Source organism: Anguilla anguilla, chromosome 4 (assembly GCF_013347855.1).
Source record: "Anguilla anguilla isolate fAngAng1 chromosome 4, fAngAng1.pri, whole genome shotgun sequence".
NCBI classification, from domain to species: Eukaryota; Metazoa; Chordata; class Actinopteri; order Anguilliformes; family Anguillidae; genus Anguilla; species Anguilla anguilla.
Genome location: NC_049204.1, coordinates 60,215,521 through 60,239,052, shown reverse-complemented (window position 1 = coordinate 60,239,052; position 23,532 = coordinate 60,215,521). Strand labels below are relative to the sequence as shown.

At 41.3% G+C, this 23,532-nt stretch overlaps 2 protein-coding genes across 3 annotated transcripts; one reads left to right on the top strand and one right to left on the bottom strand.

Annotated features, from left to right (window-relative positions):
* Nucleotides 1-90: 90 nt before the first annotated feature.
* On the bottom strand, nucleotides 91-14,078 carry uck2a (uridine-cytidine kinase 2a). 2 transcript variants are annotated; one of them, XM_035414987.1, is made up of 7 exons: nucleotides 14,003-14,078; nucleotides 7,775-7,934; nucleotides 6,596-6,692; nucleotides 5,941-6,083; nucleotides 5,696-5,793; nucleotides 5,074-5,122; nucleotides 91-4,179 (listed from the first exon to the last, which is right to left on the bottom strand). In XM_035414987.1, the coding sequence occupies exons 2-7, from the start codon at nucleotides 7,911-7,913 to the stop codon at nucleotides 4,040-4,042; spliced, it is 666 nt and encodes a 221-aa protein (XP_035270878.1). In that variant the 5' UTR covers nucleotides 7,914-7,934; nucleotides 14,003-14,078; the 3' UTR covers nucleotides 91-4,039. The 2 variants fall into 2 exon arrangements, with proteins under 2 accessions (XP_035270878.1, XP_035270877.1); XM_035414986.1 differs by having other exon boundaries at nucleotides 13,892-14,074.
* A 3,489-nt stretch (nucleotides 14,079-17,567) lies between these two features.
* On the top strand, nucleotides 17,568-22,854 carry tmco1 (transmembrane and coiled-coil domains 1). Its single transcript, XM_035416338.1, has 7 exons — nucleotides 17,568-17,776; nucleotides 18,575-18,652; nucleotides 19,276-19,335; nucleotides 20,530-20,576; nucleotides 20,725-20,792; nucleotides 21,584-21,728; nucleotides 22,107-22,854. The coding sequence occupies exons 1-7, from the start codon at nucleotides 17,707-17,709 to the stop codon at nucleotides 22,203-22,205; spliced, it is 567 nt and encodes a 188-aa protein (XP_035272229.1). The 5' UTR covers nucleotides 17,568-17,706; the 3' UTR covers nucleotides 22,206-22,854.
* The last annotated feature ends 678 nt before the right edge of the window (nucleotides 22,855-23,532 follow it).

Below are 23,532 nucleotides of genomic sequence, written 5' to 3'. Positions count from 1 at the left end.
ATATGTACTTTCGTGGTAATCTATTGCTTAGCAGACATTCCATGAGTTGTTACCTACTTAGGTTAGGGGAATTCGGATTGAAACACAACACTTAGTATAAAATCTTTATTGTTCGATTGTTGCTGCTTGATTACACAACCTCTTACATGTAATCTCCATTTACACTATCATACATTTTTAAAGGGTCAAAACAAATGTTGCAGTACGACAAAGCAAAGTAAAAATTCAACATTATTTTAAATAAAATGGAAACATTACCATAAAACATTCAGATAATCTAAAAAAACAATCCACAGGGAAATAAATCAAAACATAAAATACCATTTATGGCTTGTATCATTGAGTGGTATTTGCTTGAAAATATGAATTTTATTTGTTCATTTTTGTCTGTTCAATTCCAACAATCTACCACTGCATTTCACAAGGGTCCATGAATTGATGTGTTATTGCATGGCGAACTCTTCCAAAGTGGCACACCTACAACCAAGCAAATTCCCTTCACTTCAGGTTATATAGGTCATATAAACATGTGCACAGCATATTACAGCATCCAACGTTTTTGGTTAGTGTATAGAAACAGCTGTCAGGGCTGGATGGCTGTTATCACCACAAAGAATGCATGCCAATGATTGCACGTAGCATTAGCTTTCCCTTTCAATTCAGACTTCTTCCATGCCATTAAAATAATAAACTTTGAAAATCCCACTGCAACGGGCAATGAAAAACCAATAGTCATTTTTCAAAATCAAAGTTTAAATACATTTAAATGTACACTTAATCACAGAACTTGAGTAAAGCTACTCACCATATTTATATACATTATTTTATGCAAATAATTTGTTAAAAGTAACAAGAGTAACTACCCACAAACTGGAACCAAAAGACTCAAGACATTGTATGTCAAAGGAATACTTATCTTGTTTGGTTTTAGCCTTTCTAGACTTTCCAACCATTACTTTCCCTCTGATCTGTGTACTTGTGTATGAAGGCATGAAGACAAAATCATTTCTTAGATTCATGGCAACCAAAGCTGATCATTGATTGCCTATGTAAAAGTAATGCTCTAAAATATTTTTATAATAACAAAATACATGGCTCAGCTAAGCATTGTTATATTCAGAAGGCAAAATGTGTCTTATCCCCAATCTCGGGTTTAAATAAGCTAAACCAATTTTGGAACTGTCCTCTCCACAGCCTTCAAATTCAGTCATTAATTTAGACTGCCACTTCAAGCAACTTTTTTTTTTTTTTTTTTTTACAATTTATCCACCTTCAAGTGTTCTGCATTATACAAATACAATATGCAAATGCCTTCACCTGTGAATCAATACTATGTACAGTATGTACTTACATAAACACAGGCGTTATACTGTATGCATAAAATAAGTGCTCAACACATTAAATATATATTGAAATCTTTTTCACTTGATGAATTCAACCTTAATTTTCCCCCAACATTAGAACCAATTTACAGCAAAATTACAGAAGACATATTAGCTGTAAGAACAGAGTACAAATCAAAATAATCAGGAACTAAATACAACCACATCGGCATCAATTCACAATGGGAAGTACAGAAAAAAAAACAGAAACTATTTGTGGGAAGGTGCAAAGAATGGTACTGCTTGCATAAGTCTTTCAAAAATATTTAGAGGTAGGCACCCCTACCTAAGGAACAATGACTGATTTGACTGTTTTTGGTGACAGTGAGATTAAATGTATTTGTCTTAAAAAAAAGAATTGGTTCCCACACTTCAAGCATGAGGCACCCTCACAAAAAGTACTACAGTAGCAGTTACAGTTAAGTAACTGATAAGAAGCCACAGCCCAAAACATCCTGCTTTCATACCCCATTGCCTGGGAAAGCAAGTGACACACACCACAAGCAGAACCATGAAAGAAATAGGCCTAACTCATAGGGCAGATACCAGTGACACTAAAAAGTAACAGTGACAGACCTGTCCCTAACAGAAGGTACAATACTGATTGTAGAAAAAAAGAGAATCAACAGGCATAAAAGAAGACTATAAAAAAGACATTACTGAATTTTACTTTACACTACGGGATTCAAGTTTATTGGCACTGTCCACCCCCGCCCCACCCTGATATATACAAAATTTTATATATACGTTCTTGGCTGAAATTCAAACACCATTACTTAATTTTCTTTGACACAGGGAACACATTAATACAGTACAAATATTATTTCATAAACTACCCTGTTTCCTAGCAGTAATGCTTTATTACTTTATCATAGATGTTCTTCAAACACTGGGGAGAGAAAAAAAATGGTAGGAATACTAATAAAACCATCAGCAAAATACCAGCATAAAACGGCAAGTATTTTTCACTAGAGTTAATGACAGTGCTGATGTTCCAGAGGCCATCTCTGCAGAGAAGATCCTTAAACGCACAGAGATGACAGTACTGGATAACAGGAAGTTAATGACCATTCCCTTGGACTTCATGTGGTATTTATGCAGTGTTTTTTGGGACTGCAACTTTGGTATGGACAAATGACTAAGCTTTGCCCCAGCTGGTCACGTTATACACATTGTTTGTACTCACATATGGTGCATACAGTCATGGCATATGTGTAGATGTAACAGGGAATTCAAAAGCCAATCTAATGCTTAATGGAATGAACCTGGGTCTGTTTTGGCAGTGACTGACTGACTTAACTAGCCCAGTTTGTCAATAAATGATGCACTGTCCATACACAACTTTCAATGTCCATCTGTCTCTTTAGACAGAAATGTGGATCCAGTGGTTTATTACCGCAAAATAAAAGATTTTTAATGGCTTGAGGCAAATGAAGACTGAACTTTATTTCAATGAAATCATCAAGCAACACAAGACAAATATAAAACATTTTTTTTTTGAAAATTTTTAAGATACCATTTTGCATTTTGAAACTTAAAATTATTTATAGCATTTTGGTGCACTCAGAGCATATGACAATTGCATGTTGATACTGAGCTGCTAAGGCAGAGAATTTGCATTGGAATGCAGATAACCTGAAGTATCCCTGAAAATAGCCAGCGAAAACAGGGCCGCAGTCCTCCACACAAGTCAACTGGATGCCCCTATCCACCTTCAGAGAATTCAGTTAACACACCGAACTTAGCAGAGATAACGATTCGGTCTTTACACAAAGCAGTCCGCGTGTGGCAGAGGCAAGCTGTTCAGCGACCTGAAAGAGGAAGGCTGAACTGTTGGGATGAGAGGTAGGTGTCAGGGCCAAGTTTATTCTCCCCTCTTAGAGCATTATCACAGTTGGTGACCCAGGGCATTTTTGCTGCCAGAGCAGTATTGGATGAGCAGGTTAGAGTAGGGTGGGGTTGGAGTGGTGTGGTCAGGGACTGAGAGCAGAACCGGGAGAAAAATCACAAACACCGACTATACACCGGTGAAGAGACAGGCCTGATACAAGAAATAAATGGGGGAAAAAAAGAATCGGTTTTGATTTTCAGGTTTTTCAAGTTACTAAAAATAAAAAATGCAGGTAAATGACTCGTATCAGGAACTTCTGATTCTAAAACATGTCATAGCTATGCATGTCATAACTCCTCAGTTATAAATAGAGGCGTGTTTGTCACTGGTGTCCTCTCCAACCACACCTTCCCCCACCCCCAACAATAAAGACAACACCACCGACCAAAAATCAAGAGTGCTGGAAACTGAACAGACAGCTAGGGCTGAAGCACCAAACTCCACCAGCACTCCTCCTCCTCCTTTATTCATATCTGCAAGCACATCAAGGGGGCAGAAGCTAATAAAAAAAAACCTAAATAAATAAATCACAAAACAGCCACTTCGCCTCTGACCTGCAGTTTGTTCCAACGCTGGGAACTAAATATCATCTTTCACCTTCCAAAACATTTCATCCAGTCCAAAAATAATATTCATGAAGGCCTTGCAGTTCCTGTATATTACGTCTTGATTTTAAATACAGTGTAGCCGACTGGCGGGTATATACAGTTAACCCTCCCCTCTTCCGTCTATCGCTCCGCTTTTTTTGGGGAGAGGGGAAGTGAGGTCAGTGCGGCCGGCTGCTGGACTCGGAGGTCTTCCTCTTCCGAGGCGTGATGTAACCGTTCACACATCCGTTCTGCTGTCGCTTGGTCAGGCCGCCATTCAGGATGTCCTGGATGTGCTGGACAATCAGGTTTATGGCAACTGCAAAGACAGAGAACAGAGAATGGTCAAGAGTTTCATACACATACAGCACAGAGACCGCATGTGAGAACACCATTTCTATTGCTGTGCGTTGCCAAACATCCTTATCCAGAATTGCAAAGTTACTACAGTTACCATTCACCTTAATAATGGGTTCTAGTGATGAGATTGAGCCGTTGGATCATAGTAATCCTCTAGTCCAAGATACTTCAACGAGATTCTCCATCCTATATACTACATTAGCAGCATCAGCCAAGCCAAGCATCTATCTCTGCCAATTATCATCCTCCTTATATTTTAATGAACCACACTTCCTCACTGTATAACACTGAGTCTTGGAGCTTACAAAATGTCGACTGGCTCATTTCTACTACACATTTATTGTTTCCTGTAAACACCAGAAATGATACTATTATCAGTACACTCCACTCCACAGTACACTAGCAGTATCAGCTCCTCAGCGTTCCCACAGGCAGAAAAAAAAACACGTTCCCACAACACTGTCCTGGGAAGTCCTGTTCTTATCGGGCCGTTGTTGAATTTGTGAATCACGATTTCTTCCCCAGGGCACAGCGGTCCCTGACTGGATAAAAAAACTGAAACAGCGCCGCTGCCTAAAATGGCAGCGAAGCCGACATACTGCTGACTCACTATACTGCACTTCATCAGCGAGAATGCACATTGTCCAACAGCCATCTAACATCGCATAAAGAGATACTGACACGGCTGATGATGCCAAAATGTCTTTCGGTGGGGGTGGGATAGGAGGATGTGTTTCCTGGGGTGGAGGGGGGGGGGGGGGGGGGGGGGGGGTGGAATCACTGCATATGGTTTAGTAAAGGCTTTTTTGGCTGCATGAGTTGATTATGAATAGTAGAGACAAAACAGCCTCACCAAGGTTATCAGCTCCGCGAGGAATGATCACATCGGCATACTTCTTGGTCTGAAAATAAAATAAAAAGCAGGCTCGGGAGAAATTCTCGAGAAGGACACAGCAATCACAATAAAACTTTTTTTTTGCATAGCACAAAATGTGTTCAGCTCTTCAAAGCCTTCGAACAACTGCGCTCCTGCTGGTGCCCCTCCGATTCATAATTTATTCATTCATTTATCAATCTGTCCCAGAACAAAAATCTTTACTGAACCTTAAACTAATGTCCTGCTTAAAACACTAAATTTCAGCTCAAATTTAAATCTTTATAAACCACCGGCTCAACTTAAAACATTGGCTTCTGGACTTTCACACATCCCCTCTGACCAGGAGGCAGTCAGACGTCAAAGACGTTTTTTTCAGTTGAAAATGAACAGCAAGAAGTGAAGTCTCAAAAAGCTGTGAGGACAGTGATAGGTGCACTTTGCGGTGAGGTCATGCTGTGAGGACAGTGATAGGCGCACTTTGCGGTGAGGTCATGCTGTGAGGACAGTGATAGGTGTACTTTGCGGTGAGGTCATGCTGTGAGGACAGTGATAGGTGTACTTTGCGGTGAGGTCATACGGAGGTGTTACTAGGACTCACTGGCAGACAGAACTCCTCAAAGGCAGGCTTGACAAAGGTGATATACTGCGTCAGCACCTGCTCCAAGTCACGACCTCGTTCCGAGATGTCACGCAGCACTGAGGCAGACAGGAAATGGGGGGCAGTCAGGCAGAAGACTTGACTCTCTCTTTCTCTTTCTCTCTCACTCTCTCTCTTTTGCTCAGTCACTCAACACAAATTCCCTGCCGCGCCCCCTACCAAGCGCAAGACTCCATATCCCATACCTCTGCGGGAGAGTCGAGTGTCGGCGTCTGTGTCCACGAAGAGCTTCATCTGAAACATGTCCCTGATCTCCAAAGAGTAGAACATCAGGATCCCCTCGAACAGCACCACATCAGCAGGGTACACCGTTACGCTCTCCTCCTTCCTGCAGCGCACGCACACACACCCCCCACCCGCACAGGAGGAAAGAAAGACAAACAGAACGTCACAGCAGCCCCGAGCAAACAAAACCCTTTGCACGGTTTCTGTATGGAACAAAACAACATCTTCAACACAGTAATATGATCACTGAGTGGCCTCTCTCCTGTTTCCTGTTGTGAAACCCACACAAATTCACTTACAGAGAAGCTTAACTGACATTACTATGAACCCATTATAAACAGGCCTTGATATGACAATCATTATTATTATTATTGTTTTTAAATCATTTGATTCGATGTTATGACATACTTTATACAGTCCCGAAACCAATTACAAGGGCGCCCCTTCCTCTTTTTATGTACTACTTTATTTTTACTTCTTTTCCGCATTTCATTGTTCTCGTCTATAATGCTCCGTTACCTGTGTGCCGTATGACAAAAAGACTACGGGGGGGGGGGGGGGGGGGGAGTGAAAAGGGCACCATCATCTTTTTTTCATCACAACCAAGACACTGACCTGGAATGGGTGACAAAGTCATACACGGGTATATGCACCGCTTTGCCCTCCATGATGTCCCACAGCGTCTTCATGATGAGCTCATTGTCAAACGCGTCTGTGGACAGCGGGGGGGGGGAGTCGGGACAGGAAGAGGAGGACTGATAAGCCACCAGCACCGGGACTCGAGCGTTTCTGTGTTCCCGAGGCCCACAGGCAGTATGCATGGGGAACTGGCAGGGCTGCGTCGGGCCCAAGAGGGCCACGTAACACTGGTGAGTCAGACCTACAGCTGCCGGTAAAGAGACTGACTGCAATAACAGCGGGACGCTCTGGCCACTCATCCGTGGAGAGTGTGGGGGGGGGGGGGGGGGGGTTGTAACACTTTAAATACATCAGTCTGTCTCAAGTCTTGGAGGATGATACTGCATTATTTTTTACTGTCCCAATACTGGTCACGGAAAAGCAGGGGGTACAAAGGAAGCCAGGACGTAAGGCCCGGTGCCCAAATTTCACAAGCACGATACTGATGAGTGCTCCTGAGATAGAAAGACAATTACAAGAAGATTGTACAGTTGCAGCAGGAACTGCTCAATGCCCATGATCTAAGATTCACAAGAACACATATATAATAAAAGAAATAAGAACCAGCCTTTGATATTGATTACTTCTGAGACAGAAGCACTGAAAAATTCAGCAATCCATTTTTCACCAAGTTGTAGCCCCAGCTCCATTAAATGGAGTATAAACGGCAAACCCCCCACCCCGCCCCACCCTGCCCTCCAGCACAGATACGTTCATCTACCTGGACTCACGCTACCCATGCTGGATGCAAGTGTCTGATCCCAACCTCTCAACCGATTCACTTGCCTTAGTTCACTCGTTTCCCTTCACCCGAGAGAACGCTGAGGTAGAGCAGTCACTCACTGACTCACAGCATGGATGGATGGTAAATGGACTGCATTTATATAGCGCTTTTATCCAAAGCGCTTTACAATTCATGCCTCTCATTCGCCAGAGCAGTTAGGGGTTAGGTGTCTTGCTCAAGGACACTTCGACACGCCCAGGCCGGGGTTTGAACCGGCAACCCTCCGACTGCCAGACAATCGCTCTTACCTCCTTGAGCCATGTCACCCCATGGCCCTTGACTGTGACCGTTTGGGATAAGAGCAGCGACGCAGACCCGCGGGCCTCACCTACCTGGGTGGTCAAAGTTGTACTGGCCCTTCTGCGCCTTGGCCTTCTGCTCGGGGGTCAGCACGCGGTAGAAGCTGTCCTGGCTGAGGATGGCCACCTGCCGCTGGTGGTGGTCTATCTTATTCTGTCCCAGCAGCTCCATGATCTTCCCGCAGACGGAGGACTGCCCCACACAGGGAAGACGCAACAGAGGACTGCTCATAATCTAACCAGAACAGCGGACGGAACCTCGCTGAGAATCTCCCGCATCTGTGTATGAGGCCTACGCAAAAGCAGGATCCTTAAATCACACTGCTGTGTGCACAAAGCTGGATTTCCACAAGCCTTTGGCAGATCAGAAAACCTGTATAACTGCGTGACTTCCATATGAAGAATCCAGTAGCGGTAAAAACTGGTACTGTATTCCACTTTCATTTTTAAAATATGCCCCCTAAACTACAGTTACAAATGCTTAAAAAAAGCCTAATAGTGAAATTTAGCAGTTGATGATCACAACTCAAGTCACTCAAACCTCAGACCACTGAATGCACATCGCTTACTACAGTCCAACATTGTCTTAACTCCCTGTTCCCACCGTCCCCCACACCCAGACCCACACAATGCGTGTGCCTTACACAAACCCCAGCCCTGTGATCTTGCTGACTGTGCATTCCTTCTCAAAGTCCTTGTGAGCTCATTTCCACAGAGGAACAAAATAAATAGCTCATTCACCAACACCTTCCCTTCACGAGCACAACAATATAGTGCTCACAGTCTCTCTCTTCTTTCTTTACACATCAGCATGCAAGAGATGGAATTCCCTGAGAATCAAAATCATATAGAAATAGAGAGGGGTGTCTGAATCAGTGGATGCAAATGGTTAAAAAAAACTGGCTATCATCTGCATCAATGTTTCAGCTGAAGGGCCTTTCTCCCAAGTGTTACAAAATATGCCAAAACACTGAATAAACAAATTTATTCATTAATTAATAAAAGCTTATGGGGGAGGGGGCATGGCATATGCAAAGGGCCCAGGGAATAAAAATAAAATGTCTAAACGTGCATTTCACATATTTCTGTAATTGGCCTATATCAAGCTTCAGTAACATCACTCCATATTTAAAAATATAAAAAAGGCTCCCCGGGGAGATTTGAGCCGGGGGAACTGAATGACTGAGAGACTACTCTTGAACCTGAACTAGGGCTCGAGCAATTGCCATCCAAGCATTTACTGCAAATAAATTACCAGGGACGAACTGACGGATCATTTACAATCTGTTAGGCCAGGGCATATTTATCCATACTAATATCCAAAATAATTACATATCAATGCCAGAGGACCACTTATGTTAAATTAAATTAATTTCAGTATGGTGGTTGAGAAAATGTATTTTTGTACATCATTGAACACATGTCCCTTTTGGCAGCATTACTGATTATCTGTGTCTATATTATGGGACAACGACTGCAACTGAATTAGCCTTTGCCACCCAAGGGTTACAACTAAATATCTGAATTGAACAAATGAGGTATTGCCCACCGAAGATGTAGAGAAGAAACAGTGATTTTGCCATTATTTTCAATTTTCTAAATGACTGTAAATCCAATATGGTTATCAGCTAATGCAGAAGGGGACAGTGTGAGCTGTGATAAAAGGCTTTCTCAGTTTCAGATTGCTGCAGTGTTGTTGCTGTTGATTTTATGGCAGGTCTAAATCGCCACATGCCTCCAGATGACTGCGCTGATAATCTCTGCTCAGCAGTTACGATCTGTCACTCAAGCCTCTGGCCTACCACCAGGTGAAAGAGAACGGCTGAAGACGACGTCATCGACTCTGACCGAACCACAATGACGCAACACCATGAGAAAGAAACGCTCTCGAGAGGAAACCTGACACAGGGGGCTCTATTCACCTTAGGAATTACTGTTACTTAGCAAAGCGTGGTACTCCACATCAGGCTGGGTCATGGGCTGGGTCAGGAAACCACAAGCGAGCGCAGAATAGATTTTTTTCTTTTAACGCAACAAAAGGGGGACATTCCTTTCCGAGGCTAAGGACAAAGAGAGCACGGCCACCTGAAGTAGCTGCTCTCCGCTTCTCCTCCTTTAATCCACCCACCGCATTTGTTCTGTAAAGAGCCTTCCCCCTCGGCTGCAACAGTTGCCAGTGGCCCTCGCAATCCACTTAACCAATTAACCACAAGCATGTTCAAGCCTCACAGAGAGCCCAGACAAATAACAGGCAACACATTACACTGGTTCAACTGCCACCAACCCTTCCCAGAATGCTCATATTGCCTAGACAACATGTGCCCTTTCCAATCTGAGGACACAGAACAGAAGACAAGCAAAACAATGAGTAATGGGAAATCAAACGAAAGGAAAATGGCACCCACGGATTTGGGCCCAGCAAACTGCCCCCGTCCTTTAAATACAATAAAGCGTATACAGACACTTGCAAGGAAATGTGAGAGACAAAAAAAAAATCCCCTCCTGTCCAGCACCCACTGACTGTAGCAGACACAAACAGCAACAAACACCACTGCCCAAGATACACCCCTGCACTGAACACAGACCTGAGTGGTGCTAGGAGAGGCCACCATTTTATCTGCATCTACCTCTGCAGTGCAGTGCCAAGTCACTCTGCACCAATCATTGGCAAAAGAAGGCTTGTAGCCTAACCTAGCATGGGCAGACAAAAAGGAAGAAAAAAACGCACCTCACGCCAGTGCTGACTAAACATTCTTCAGCCTCTGCCCACAGTTCTCTAGGCAATATGCAGTCCCCGCCCACTGCTCTTTTGTGTAAAAGGCAGTTTTGCCTATTCTCAACTTCTCTCCAATCGATTGGTTCTGTCAGCGCTATAGGTTAATATTGCTTTGGCATTTTTAAGTCATTTTATACAAGTACTGTGTCCCTCTGGTGTCCACCCCCACCCCCACCCCCAATCTTAATCCACCCATCTTAATATTAAGCTTCATCTCTCGTCTATGACATAGATACAGAATATTGATATTAACAGTAACACTAATGATCACAGAAATAAACAAGGTCAAAGGACAATAACAACATTCACAGAGCAAATGTGCTCTGACCTCCTCACCTTCTTATAAGACTGCAGACTACAAGTTTGTGTGTGACACTTGAGTTTTTACATAGGAGCAAGGTATTTACCATAACTGCATGTGTTATCCAAGGCATTCAGCTTTCAGTGATGACAGAAATGAAAACTACCACTCATTGCTTTTAAGAAAATTACTTTGTAGACAGGGTTGGGCAATAACCCATAACAAGCGCTAACATTCATTTGTCAATCACACAGAAGCTGTAATACCATGCTGCTGATTGGCTGTCTTTTATCAACAACCAATAGAATGGTATGATTGACTTTTTTTTTTCCTACCAGGGATCAAATCACATGGCCTCTGAAGCAGAGAGGTACACAAAAGGCACCAGGCATGATTACAGGGGGGGAATAAAAGACCAAAAGAACGACATTCAACAAGCTCTGCTGAGAAGACACCACTTTAACACCAATTTGACTGCACAGCTTGCAGGAGCGTACGTGGGTGCAAGGCTGGACTGTGGGAATTAAGATATGGAGCAAGAGCAGCAGCTGTGTGAGAGCCATAAACCTGACCTTATCTGGGTCAGAGAGAGGAGACAGGGAACAGTCAGAGCCCTGCCACTCTCTTATGAGGTCTGCTCACACAAGCATATGTACCGTACAGAGCCACATTCAAAAGACTAATCTGTGGCCAGACACCAAGAACACAACTAGGTCAATATGACACAATGCCAACACCTTTTTTTTATTTTCTGTACAATGTGCATGTCACATGTCCATTACTTACACCGAATTGAATTTGAGCAGAATTGGCTAAAAGCCAGACAGAATTCTGGCCCTTATGTGACACAGAATCTATGCGAGTACTATATAAGAACAGAAATCTTTTTAAATTTGTAAAGTCATCCATTGAGTACAAGCGTCATATCAATGTTTTATCTTGACACACATTTCACACTGGCTTCAATTTTTAAAACAATTCGCACGGAGAAGATTCCTTCCACTTTGTATATGCTCTATAGCACTACGAATACTAAAAACTATTACAAAGGCCTTCATCACAGACCACCATTCATACACAAATAAGAGACTGAACAATATATTCGTCCCATTTTTCTTACATTTTGCACCAAAAAAAACTGTTATCATGTGACAATTGTGACTTTTTCATCAAAGCAGGTGTGCCTTGAGAGCACATTCAAATGCAGTTTTTGGTCATAACCACAAGGTAGATAACTGACAGTGTGACTGCAACATAAAAACAGTCAAAGCTTGATCCCATTATATATGTATCTCATAAAAAATAAAAATAAGACATTTAAAACTGTAATAAATACACATTCACATTGCAAAATGCCAGAAAATTACTTTCACAAGAACGTCCAAATAGGGGGGAAAATCCTTAACACAAGCAAAATGAAGATCTTCGTGATATAGTGTTGCCTAACTGTAAAATATGGCAATAAAATATGCTGTGCTTGTCGGGCTGTTAATATGCGTAATATTAAATGTAAAAAGGCCACTGTACAACATTACCAAATTGCAATGAAAAAAGTGAGCATATTAAGATTAAACTTTACAATCTAGCCGAGTGAGAGTAGGAAAAAAAATGCCTGTGGCAAGTAGTAGTTCCACGTGGGTCTGGATAGCCAAAGCCCCGAAACGCTGACCCTGAATCATTTTAAGAATTTTTCATGAAGGAAGTGGGATGGGGCTGTTGTGAGATACGCCGATCCTGGATCGGCTGGAATAGGAAAGTACCCTGCATTTAGAACGTGTGGAGTAGGCCGTGCCGTGGACGCTTTCGCGCAAGTCACATAGCGTCTAGTACAAGTGATTCAGCTACACTCTCGCTATCCCTGGCTGTACCGCTGACCCCATTACTGTATCATGGCTGCTGTTGGCTGTCCATTCGAGCTTTCCAGTAGTTATTCTGACGCATAAAATAAGAACGGCATATGACACACCGTATTTCGTTATTATCAGATATCCATCAGCGTATTAATGCCCCGTTCCGTTATGTAGTCACACCACCGTCGGAGGAATAGCTACCGCACTGGACAAAATGTGATGTGAAACAGCAACATGCGATATCCTTGTTAGCCTAAGAGTAATCAGGCTCCCCCACAACAGGCGTGGACTATGCATGTATGTCACTACGTATTTTATTTGGTCAATGTGTCACTCAGATTACCGAATGTTAACCTTTCATCCAAAGCGAGAGGAACTAGAAAAACAAACACACTACGCGTATACAGTACAGACCACAAGTATAATATGACTATCTTGACTATAGCTAGTACAGTAAGCCTGTTGTATATCATTAAGCTCGATAGCTAGCCGGGTAACAAAAGATTGTGTAGCTAACTGTTCTCATTCCACGTACACCGCGGATCTTGACATTTGAATCTCGATAACACAGCGATAAGACTAATTATTTAAAAAATTAGCGAGCAGGTGAGACCATTCATTTAAGATAAGAAACGTAAATATTGAGGTTTTGCCGAGATAGTTAACGGTAGCTACCTATCTGGCTATACATGCAGCTCACTACCTTGATATCCCCATTTTGAATGCCTGGCTTCACTCAGTCTGGCATAGCTATGCATTGTCTGCCATATATTTCTCTCTATCTGGGTGGCAATAAATCATTTCGGCGTGGTATAAAAAATACAATCTTATCATGTTGGTAATTCATTATTAATGAATCATTTGGTGATTTATTTGAATCACAATAGAAAAAGTATAAAGTAGACTAACTGGTGCGCAGAAAAGCCTGATTGTCTATCCACAGAATGCCACGACACCAGAATAATCGAATAGCCTACCGAACCTTTAACAATTATAACAGATATTCAGGTAGCCTAGTCTTTTTGAACCAACATACAGAAGGAATAACACAATGAAGCAGCTAACTTAGCGTGCTGTGTCTGACATGAGCCACGCGGTCGGCGCGCTCTCATATTTCAGAAAGAAACATGCTTTAGCTATATATTTAATTTTAATTTACTTAAACAAAAATGGTTTAGATAAAATTGTAATGTTTTAAGCAGGCTACGTGAAATATTGCCAACCTTGCCGCTGGCAGTGCCTCCGGCCACCCCGATGAGAAACGGTTGCCGGTTCGCATGCTCATTTTCGGCTTGGTTCTCCAGCCGTGTTTCGCTGTCGCCTGCCATGCTTACACTAAACGTGCTACGCTGATTCCAGTGGGGTTAACTTAGCCAGTGCTCGTGCTCCTCCTCCTCCTCCCATCAGAGTCGTGCGGGTTGTGTGTAGTCTGCATTTCCTGCAACACCAACATTTTGGATGTAGGCTAAGGAATAGCGATGAGTTACCACCGCCTTCCAAACCCAAAAATCAATACACATTAAATCACAGGCTACCTGAATTGTACTTCATCATTTAATAAATCGAAACATAACAGCAACGTTCCACAATAATATCTGTGCCCTTGGACCGATTACCCTCTGGTGTCATCAACAATTTGTTAAGAGATATTTAATTAGAACATCTGGCGGTGAATAGTCCCATACTACATAAACATTGAAGTGTAGCCTCTTTTTTTTTTTTAGCAACACAGCTGTCCAGCTGTGCAGCAAACAGCTAGTAGCAGCCATGTCCATGTTAATCAATTTTCAACCAAAATATCCCAGGCTTTAGGTAAAGTCTACATTACTGCTTTAAGGCATACATAATATTCAAAAATAAAATTAATGATATTGTTGTGGAGAAATATTTTATGGGGGTGACATAGCTCAGGAGGTAAGAGTGGTTGTCTGGCAGTCTGAGGGTTGCCGGTTCGATTCTCTGCCCTGGGCGTGACGAAGCATCCCTGAGCAAGTCACCTAGCCCCTAATTGCTCCCAACAAGCTGATTGGTACCTTGCATGTCAGCCTTTCGCCGTGTGTGTGTCTGTGAATTAGTGAATGAGAGGCATCAAATGTAAAGTGCTTTAGATGAAAGTGCTATATAAATGCAGTCCATTTACCAGAAACAATAGCAGTGTGTAAAGTACAGTATAACTTATCTACATTTAATAAAGCCTTGAGTTATAATATAATATTTATTATATAAAATAAACTTGATAATGTTATACAATAAGACAATGTTTTGTCTTACAACATACAGATAATGTAAATAATTGTTTATTTCCATTGTTGGTCTCCAGTCCACCTGTATGTCCCACTGTCTTGTTGGCCAAGTGAATTTGCTGAAAACTATGGTTCTTGGATCTAGCAGTTTTAATAAGAAAACAACCTGGTTTAATGTTCGGGCACTCTGAATTCTCAACATAAGTGGCATTAAGTTCTTGATTAGCTAACTTGTCACTCAGACCAACATGTAACATATTTAGTTTAATTTGTTATTGTTGTCAGACACCGATTAAATCCTAAAATTCTGTGGTAGAGCAACCTGATGGGTCCTTAATCAGAATTTTACAACCTGCAACTAGACTGAAGAGGTTTACAATGCAAAGTGTTCAATGTCTAATTTAAAGACAAAGGTTCAAGTGTGAATGCTATAGACATGGACATTAAAGTTGGTCACGAAAGAAATGAATGGAAAAAAAGGTACCAAAACGTCCACTGCCCATCTCTCTCAGGTAATCCCAAAAATCCACCAAGACAAAAGACCAAAATCCAGGGAAGGACCAGAGAAAGTTTTTTTTTATTGCTATAAAGAAAATAACCCTCACTGTGTGAACATTGCTGAGACACCACCCATTGGTATATTGTGGTTTGAGAGAGACAGTTTTTATTATTACTGACATGATTGTAAGATACATTGTAGGAAGCCTAGGTCAGTGACAACACCCCCCCTCCCCCCCCCCCCCCCCCCCCCCCCCCCCCCCCCCCCCCCCCCCCCCCCCCCCCCCCCCCCCCCCCCGTGACACACACACTCACACAAACACACATATTTAATTGCTACCTTGCTCCTGTAGCTTATCTCCCAGGCGATCTGGCCTGTGCCTTTGACGTTCCCTGCACCCAGATGGTGATATTACTGACCCTCCAGCCTATTGAGTCAATAGCCCCTTTCACAGATGCGTCTTAATCTGTAAATGTTCCGGCAGTTCTCCATGTTGGCAGCATGTGCGAACAGAGCTAGATGTAGATTTCCCACGTAACATAGGACACAGTGGAACATTAGCTTTCATTAAGGGATTGACACAATATTTATATCCATGAACGTATCTTCACACACAATAGTTACAATAGTTACAAAATGTTCACGGTCCTAAAGTACAGACTCCTCTCCTACACAGTTAAAGGCTTATTTCCGTGAACCCCCTCGGGGTGTTAACAGGTCTTTCCCTGATCGGAGGTTGCAAAAGCTGCTGGAGCTCTTAAGGAAGAGTTGCAGTTGTCAATTTCTACAACCTGTGCAATCCTTTGAATCTGCAGGATTTGCAACTGATAATGAATAAAATCAAATTGAATGCATATAACCCACTTTGAAGTTCAGAAAGGGATGTGAGTGGGGTTATTATAGAATAATTAATGGGTATTTATAATTTATTTGTGTTAAATGATGGCAGGCCAACCAGATTTCAGGATTGGGGAGTGGGACATAATATTAGACTGGTATACTATAGGTAGCGATCACTTCCCAATTTTAGTGGGTTTGGCAGTTGAATATAAGAGGTTAAGGGCAATAGCTAGGAAGGTGAGGGCAAAAAAAGAGTATTGGATAAGATTTTACCGTTCACTTGGTCCTGATACTGCTGTGAGTCAGATTTGGTTGATAGTTTACAGGATGTCTGGGAAGTCTATAAGAACAGCCTTTTTTCAACTGCCTTGCCAGACATGTAATTCACCATTTGGCTGTTCTCAGCCATAGGAAGCTTCAAAGTGCTCGGCCAACATAGCCTGGAGTCAAGTCAGGGCAGAAATTAGGGGGTTAGCCATCTGAAGTCTGAATGTGTGTGTCTGCGTGTGTGTGTGTGTGTCACAGGGGGTGTCCATGCCCCTGCCCCCTCCTCTATTTCACTGCATAAAATATGCTGCTTTCTTTTCATCAGTCAGCTTTGGGCAACTTGGAAAGAAGTTTTGCAACAGTTGGAAGTGGGCATCTGAGTCCTGCATCTAGGTCTGGCAATCTACCTATCATCTGTCGTCTTTTGAAATATCCTGCTGTCTTTAGTTTTTTTTTTTAAAGATTTTTTTATTTTTATTTCAAAAATGCAGTTATTTTAAGCTCAACTATTTAGGAAAGCTGAGGAAGGAGGAAGATATAGCATGTACAGCGTTGGAGTCATTTTAATTATGAAGTACCCAAAGTGCGATGGCGTCGTTCTTGTCTATCTAGTGCTAAAGGAAACTCATTCGCTGTCTCTCTGCAGGTGTGAGTGTGCGTGTGTGTGTGTGTGTGTGTCTAACTGAGAATCATGGTTCTTCATTGTTTGGCTTTATTTAACACAGTGTCAACTATAAAGACATTCAAGTAACGATAACAATTGAGTGAAGTCAGAGACAATTTTATCAATCATAAACCGGCATGGTTCTTTCCAAAGCCTTTATGTGTGGGCACAATGCCAAAACAATTGAAGAATAGTTTCTGGGTATACATAACAGAATGAACAATTGACCTGGATATCCTTTCTTAACATAAAATACAATCATTTGCTTGGTAACATCTGTGTACAATTTTAAGAGACCTGTTATCCGGATTTGTCATTACAAGGATTAAAATGACACGAACTACCCACTCCGGGACAATAGGTGGCGGTAAGTACCGGTAACGTTGGCTGTAAACCTCATCACAATAAATCTAAGAAGAAGCCGCTACGTTCGCAAGCGTGTCATTTAGCTGCCGCTAGCATAGATATGATAGCTACATTCTGTCACTTTTAACAATTAAAGAAACCATAATATTAACCTTCAACATGAGTACCATGTTCGCAGATACCATTCTGATTGTGTTCATATCAGTATGTACAGCTCTTTTAGCTGAAGGTAAGGACGGTTAAATCTTTCCAGTCACAAGTTCTTTCTCAGACGTAAGCATGCTAACTCTGCACCATACTGGTAAATTATCGTGTCCTTCATTGACAAGTGCTCTCTTGGGTCATTTTTCAGTTGACGTTAATGTTAGCTTACAAACTGACGATTTAGAAAATGCGTATAGAAGTGCAATGGCAGTTATACCAAGCGGTTGCCTTGGCATATGTAGATAACGTTAGGAAATTAGCATTCATTGGTTGCTTAATTTATTTTACCAATATATTTGAAATTCTGTTCAAAGTAGTTAATCTCTTGTGTGCTGACTGGAAAGCTAAATCGCCATCGGTAGCTAGCTAATTTAGTAACTAGCTATGTAGCCAGTGTTAAAACAGGAAATGATTCGGATACAATCACTGAGAACCTGGCTACAAATAAGTAGTTGTAGTTTCAGTTGTGCCCTGATTAGCTAACATAACAGAGCCGAGTGTTGGTAGCTGCATGGTCATTTGTTTGAAGAAAATATCGCTAGGCTTCTATAATCTAATTCGTTTCTGTTTCCTGTAAGGTCCTGATTGTAACCACCACTAGTGGCACTGATGTGTAGCGTAGTTTTGCACTAGCGACCACTTTTTCGGAAATGAATTGGCTAGCTAACGAGAGTCGTGTTTTGTTTTGATGTGCATTGCGGATTTATAATGACTGCAATGGCTCTCCGCAAAATATGGTGATTATGTTGTACTTGATTTTACAAAAGACACTTTTGTTATTATGTATGAATATAAACGTGTAATATAATTAACCCCCCTCCAGGGATTACATGGGTGCTGGTGTATCGCACGGATAAATACAAGAGGCTAAAGGCTGAAGTGGAAAAGCAAAGTAAAAAGTGTAAGTTCTATACAGACCCATGAAAGGTTTTTTTTATTATTATTATTTGGTTTAAATATGAGGTGATGTGTGATGGATTCATTCATAGATTCAGGGCTAAATTCCTCCACCACCAAAGTGGGGGACATGAAGTAAAAGGAGAAGTTCTGTCATGTGTTTCTTCCACCCATGAACTCAATCGTCTGGTTTCACTACTTCGGTCTACCTCCTAGCTGAAGAATTGAGCTAATTATCATATCCGTGTGATTGAAACTAAATACTTTCTGAACCTGGATTCTCCAGTTGTTTACCACACTTTTGCTGAATTGGAGAAAGAGCAGTGCATTTCACCAATTAAACTTTTGGATCACCTAAACTTAATTCAATAGGCAGACTGAAAGAGCCAGACTGTTAATATCCTTAGTCAGTCAGTTAAAATGTGATGCGATCAATATTTGGATAGCACACCAAATGTTTGTTTTAGTAGAGCCTTTTTTTATTTTTTAAAGAAGATTAAGTAGATACAACTGCCTTTTGGTCCAGGCAGTTATCAGGGCTTCATTTCATAGCCCTACACCACATTTGCTTCTTTTGAGTTCTGTAGCAAAGGTGTACATGTACTGTTTCCTATGTTCACATTTCAGTAGAGAAGAAGAAAGAAACCATTACAGAGTCAGCAGGGCGACAACAGAAGAAGAAAATCGGTACAAATTCACATTCATGCCTTTTCCATTATTGTATCATTCACTTTCTACTGTTTTAGTGAAAAGCTGTGTTATGTGTAGAGGGCCACCAGTTTGTCTCCACCATGTGACCTGCCAGGATTTAAACTTGTATTTCAATAGTTGCCCTCAAGGGGTCCCCATAGGCACTGAACGGCAAAGCTAAGTGGCTATTCATACAATTTCTAATGGAGATATTTATAAACAATTAATTGGTCTAATATGGAGCAAGTCAGGAAGGACAGTGAGCATGGATAGAAGTTTAACGGCGATGAAATGCATGTTTTTTGTCCTCACCCCTGGTCCTGGAGAAGCCGCAGGGTCTGCTGGCTTTTGTTGTTACTCAACACTTCAGAAATGTATCAGTTAAAGCGGTTACACAGTTACAGTTACAATTGCACAGTTAACTCTGATCTTAAGGAACAAACAAACACCAGCAGACTCTGTGGCTCTCCAGGAACAGGACTGCAGATCACAGCAGTTAAAATAAAAATGCATCCATATAAAGTAGGGGTGTCCAATCTTATCTGAAAAGGGCTGGTGTGGGTGCAGGTTTTTATTTTAGCCCTGCACTAAGACACTGGATTCTACTTAAGGTCTTGATCAAAGATCAAGATTAGTTAGTTTAATCATGAATTAATCATTTTTATTTTACTTTTTTGTGCACGTTTAATGTTATATAACCGCTCTTATTTTTAATGTGGGAATCTCCTAGTTCTTCTAACAAAACCTATCATGTCCCTGTACAACATTTAAAAATACTGCAGCATGTCCACAGTAGTAATCAAATTGAATTTAAAACATGAGTGTTACTTGTAAACATCGCTGTTAATCGTCACCTGTGTTTAATTGGTGGCAGTTATTTTATCGATTTAGATTATTGAGGTGGTGCAGATGAGATAATTGTTTGAGAACTGACAGAGAGGCAATCGCAACCTCTAGCTGACAAAGTACCATGCGAGAAAACGAGGGTAGACAAACTGGTGGCCCTAGTTGTGTCACACTTGCAATGTTGTGTGACACTGATGTGCAACCGTGATTCACAAAACAGCATGCCGTTGAACAGAAGTAGCCACAATACACAATTTAGAAAATTATTTTTAGTGTTTCTCAATGAATATTTATTTTCTGATTGTACAAAAGATGGCACTAATTCCATCTGGGTTGCTTACACAGAGAGACAAGAGGAAAAACTAAAGAACAACAACAGGGACCTGTCTATGGTGAGATTGTATTTACTGTTCAATTAATCTGGAATTAATGAGATCATTTCTTTTTAGTAAATGATGCAGAACGTTAAATGTTGTAAAATGGTCTCTTCACTTCCTGATGGGATTGTCTTTCTCTGCTTGAACTTGTTTTGGATTGCAGGTGCGAATGAAGTCCATGTTTGCCATTGGCTTCTGTTTTACAGCCTTGATGGGAATGTTCAACTCGATGTGAGTGCATCACGTCGGTTTTTATGAAGGTTCAGGGTTGTGCTGATATTTGCTCCCTCTGTGTTTTAGCTGTGTTTTACTTTCTTGTGTAATGTAATGGGCCTGTTTGAGGTGGGCACGATGAACACAGTAAATGTACTGCATCATGTATTTATGTTCATGTTCTTCATACAGTGCAGTACCTAAGTATTTGGACAGTGACAAAATTTTTGCTTTTTTGGCTTACCAGTTTGCTTTCACCAGTGCGATCTTGCTTTTTAACAAAGTGCCAAACGGCTGATTTCAACACCCCTAATGTTTTGGCTACGCTTCCAATTGATCTGTTCTCATTTTTCTGTTCCATGATGGCCTGCTGTACTGGCATTGACAAATTCTGATATCATAGTGAGAGAGAACAGCAACAGACTGCAAATGTAAATTCCACTCCTAGGATCAACTCTAGACCTTGTGTTAGCTTTTTGTATGCATGAACTAATGATGCAATATGTATGCGCTATGTATTAAAAGGACAGAAATTTCTATGTGGTTCACCCGATATGGATGTAAATACCCACAAACTAAAGCTGAAAATATGAGGTTAGTCCACACTCACACAGTTTCATTTTATATCCTGTGCGCTGCAGTACAGAGCCAAAACAACTAAAAACATGTCACTGTCCAAATATTTAGACTGCACTGTATGTTTGTGTAGTACTGCCTCAGAGCAGAGTGATCTGTACATGTTCAAGGTTCGCATATCTCCCTTTTTAATTGTAATATGACTTCTTTTTCAACTTCCTTGTGTTTTTCAGTTTTGATGGGCGGGTTGTGGCCAAGCTGCCCTTTGTGCCCTTGTCCTATATCCAGGGTCTGTCTCACCGCAATCTCCTTGGAGAGGACTACACTGACTGCTCCTTCATATTCCTCTACATCCTTTGCACTATGTCCATCAGACAGGTATGTCCAGCACCACTAAATTCTGGTCAGATTAACAAGTTCATTGCCGTGGTAAAATTAATATTAAGTTAAAAAGAAATTCTGTGCCTTGTATTGTCAAGGACCATACAGTTAAGAATGAAAGTTAAACTCATAACAGAGATTTTTATGGTAAAAATTGGAATCAGTTACATTCCTTTGTAATATTTTTTTAGAAAAATGCCCAATCCCCAGATGCAGAAAAATTATATATTGGTGGATAGGTAGTGAATCAAGGACAAACATGGATTGCTTTAAAGTTGAGAAATTTTGAGTTATTTGGCATTGCAAGGAATATTTAATGGAGTCCTTTCTTGTCTGTGATTTGAGTTCTTAATGCGTTTTTATTATTTTTGATAGAATATTCAGAAGATGCTGGGTCTTGCCCCCTCTCGGGCTGCTACGAAACAGGCCGGGGGCTTCTTGGGCCCCCCTCCTCAAGCAGCCAAATTCTCCTAATCTCTTTTGAGGACTTCTGTGTCCCATTCTGGCAGACAGGAGGAGATCGGAGATGGTGGAGACCCAAGTGCATCACTGTCTCATAGCGCTCTGTCAACATCTGAGCATGTTTTTACAAAGTTCAATTTGGAGATGGGATGTCATTAAAAATACCTACCTGTTTTTTTGTTTATGTTTTTAAATCTTTGCTTATTTAAAAGTGATAAGTTTATTAATTAATGTAGCAATCACACTTCCATGGTGATGTGTAACGTGTCAGTTTAAGTATGCAATATTTCTATGCTATATCATTTTCAGCTGAAATGGCTGTTTTGTATTGCATTCTGAGAAATCAGGTGATTATTGGTTTTGGAATCTACAGAAGTAATCTGTACGCAGAACACTTTCTGAAGTATTAATCATTAATCTTCTCAAAGAGACGCTCATACAGAGAGGTTAAATGCGTACTTACAAATAGATTTTTTTAAAAGTATGATTGTTCTACTTTCCCATATCAAATGTATTGTATTTCACCCAGACACACTACTTTTTTCATGAATGTTGAAGTGTTAAAAGGTGTTAAACCCCTCATATGTTGTCGTTCCCCTGTGGTGAGGTCTAGAGTGTGTCCTCTATTAAATAAAATTGTTTGTTTTTTCCTTTTATCGTATTTTCATACCATCTTTTTCTTTCTTCAAATTCAGAATGCCCTGTTGCAGTTGTAAGCCCAAAGAATGGCAGTGTGCGCTGTAGCAGTAATATTTCCCTTCACTGGAACTAAGGGGCCTAACCTAAACCATGAAAAAACTGCCAGACTTTACAGTTGGCACTATGCATTTGGGCAAGTAGTGTTCTCCTGGCATTCAGAAAACCCAGATTAGTTTGTCAGAGTGCCAGATAGTGAAGCGTGATTTATCACTCCAGAGAAGGCGTTTCCACTGCTCCAGAGTCCAATGGCTGGGTTCTTTACACACCTGCCAACACTTGGCATTTGCACATGGTGATCTTTGACTTATATGCAGCTGCTCAGCCATGGAAACCCATTTCATGAAGCTCCCAACTAACAGTTCTTGTGCTGACGTTGCTTTGGAACTCAGTAGTGAGTCTTGCAACCGAGGACCGACTATTTTAATGCGCTACGCCCTTCGGAACTTGGCAGTGCTGTCCTGTGAGCATGTGTGGCCTGCCACTTCGCAGCTGAGCTGTTGTTGCTCCTAGACATTTCCACTTCACAATAACAGCACTTACACTTGACTGGGGAAGCTGTAGCGGGGCAGAAATTTGATTAACTGACTTATTGGAAAGGTGGCATTCCATGACTGCCACGTTGTAAATCACAGTTCTTCAG

Bases quoted from the DNA above. Each gene is read 5' to 3' on its own strand.
- tmco1 (XM_035416338.1), top strand. From the start codon at position 17,707: ATGAGTACCATGTTCGCAGATACCATTCTGATTGTGTTCATATCAGTA. The intron at 19,336-20,529 runs GTACAAATTCAC...TTGCTTACACAG, and splicing joins ACAACAGAAGAAGAAAATCG to AGAGACAAGAGGAAAAACTA. The intron at 21,729-22,106 runs GTATGTCCAGCA...TATTTTTGATAG, and splicing joins GCACTATGTCCATCAGACAG to AATATTCAGAAGATGCTGGG.
- uck2a (XM_035414986.1), bottom strand. From the start codon at position 13,996: ATGGCAGGCGACAGCGAAACACGGCTGGAGAACCAAGCCGAAAATGAG. The intron at 7,935-13,891 runs GTTGGCAATATT...TGTGTGGGGCAG, and splicing joins GAGGCACTGCCAGCGGCAAG to TCCTCCGTCTGCGGGAAGAT. The intron at 6,084-6,595 runs GTCAGTGTCTTG...CGTGCGCTGCAG, and splicing joins GACTTTGTCACCCATTCCAG to GAAGGAGGAGAGCGTAACGG.